This window comes from Lepisma saccharinum, chromosome 1 (genome assembly GCF_977018435.1).
Source record: "Lepisma saccharinum chromosome 1, izLepSacc3.1, whole genome shotgun sequence".
Lineage (NCBI taxonomy): Eukaryota > Metazoa > Arthropoda > Insecta > Zygentoma > Lepismatidae > Lepisma > Lepisma saccharinum.
The window spans coordinates 163,567,081-163,568,027 of NC_139229.1; the positions used below are offsets into that span (position 1 = coordinate 163,567,081).

The following is a 947-nucleotide window of genomic DNA, read 5'->3' on the forward strand; positions in this document are numbered from 1 at the left end:
AGTGACTGTTTTTTGTTCTTCAAGTGGAACTGTCACAATGTGCCCACTAGCAGAGAAAGAAGAACAGATCATCTTTTTATTAAAACTTCTTGATCTCTTCACTTTTGTTGGAGGATCCTCCTCAGGGAAGACCCAGACTGGTGACTGCCGCTTCGTCTCAGGATCATATTGGTATATCCAGCTTTCATCACCTGTTATGATGTTAAAAATGTTTTTTGATTTTCCTCCACTGAATTTGTCCAACATTTCCTGGCACTAATTCACTCGTGTCCTTTTCTGCTCATTTGTGAGGTGTGGGGGATCCAGCGACTGCAAATCTTCCTGACGTGAAGTTTTTCGTTCAGGATCTGTCTAACTGCTGCCGATCCAATATTTAGGCTTGTTTGAATCTGCACATATGTACATCGTTTATCTTCTCTCAACATTTGTTCAACCTTCGCCACATTTTCATTTGTTGTGCTTGTTGCAGTCCGCCCTGAACGATCTGCATCTTCAATGGAGTCCCTTCCTCTCTTAACTTCTGCAAACCATCGATAGATGGTGGCTTGTGAAGGACAAATATCCACAAATACACGGTGCAATCTTTCACGACATTCACTCTTGCCTAAACCAACTTTGAAGTCATAAAAAATCAGAGCTCGGAAATGCTCTCGTTTCAGATCCATCCTTGCGCGAAACGAAACCTCCAGGGGGTGCTCGTTCGGCGGCGCAGATCGTATGCGCAGTTGTCCGTGGATGCATGACGTCATCATCGAAACACTCGGCACGGAAAAGGCTGGTTCCTTATGCAAATATTGAGAAATTTGACAACGAATATCTTCTAAAATATAGTAGCAGGGGAAAAGTTACAACTTTTACTGTTAAGATTCATCCTTTCTAATCAATTTATCACAAAGTTGATTCAAATGTGTAAAATAGTTTTCAAGAAATCGTGTTACGAAGGAACC

At 41.7% G+C, this 947-nt stretch overlaps 1 protein-coding gene across 1 annotated transcript; it reads right to left on the minus strand.

Annotated features, from left to right (window-relative positions):
• Positions 1–260: 260 nt before the first annotated feature.
• On the minus strand, positions 261–665 carry LOC145986854 (protein GVQW3-like). The gene has a single exon (XM_083121327.1). It carries the CDS (start codon positions 663–665, stop codon positions 261–263), a length of 405 nt encoding a protein of 134 aa, XP_082977453.1.
• Between the last annotated feature and the right edge of the window lie 282 nt (positions 666–947).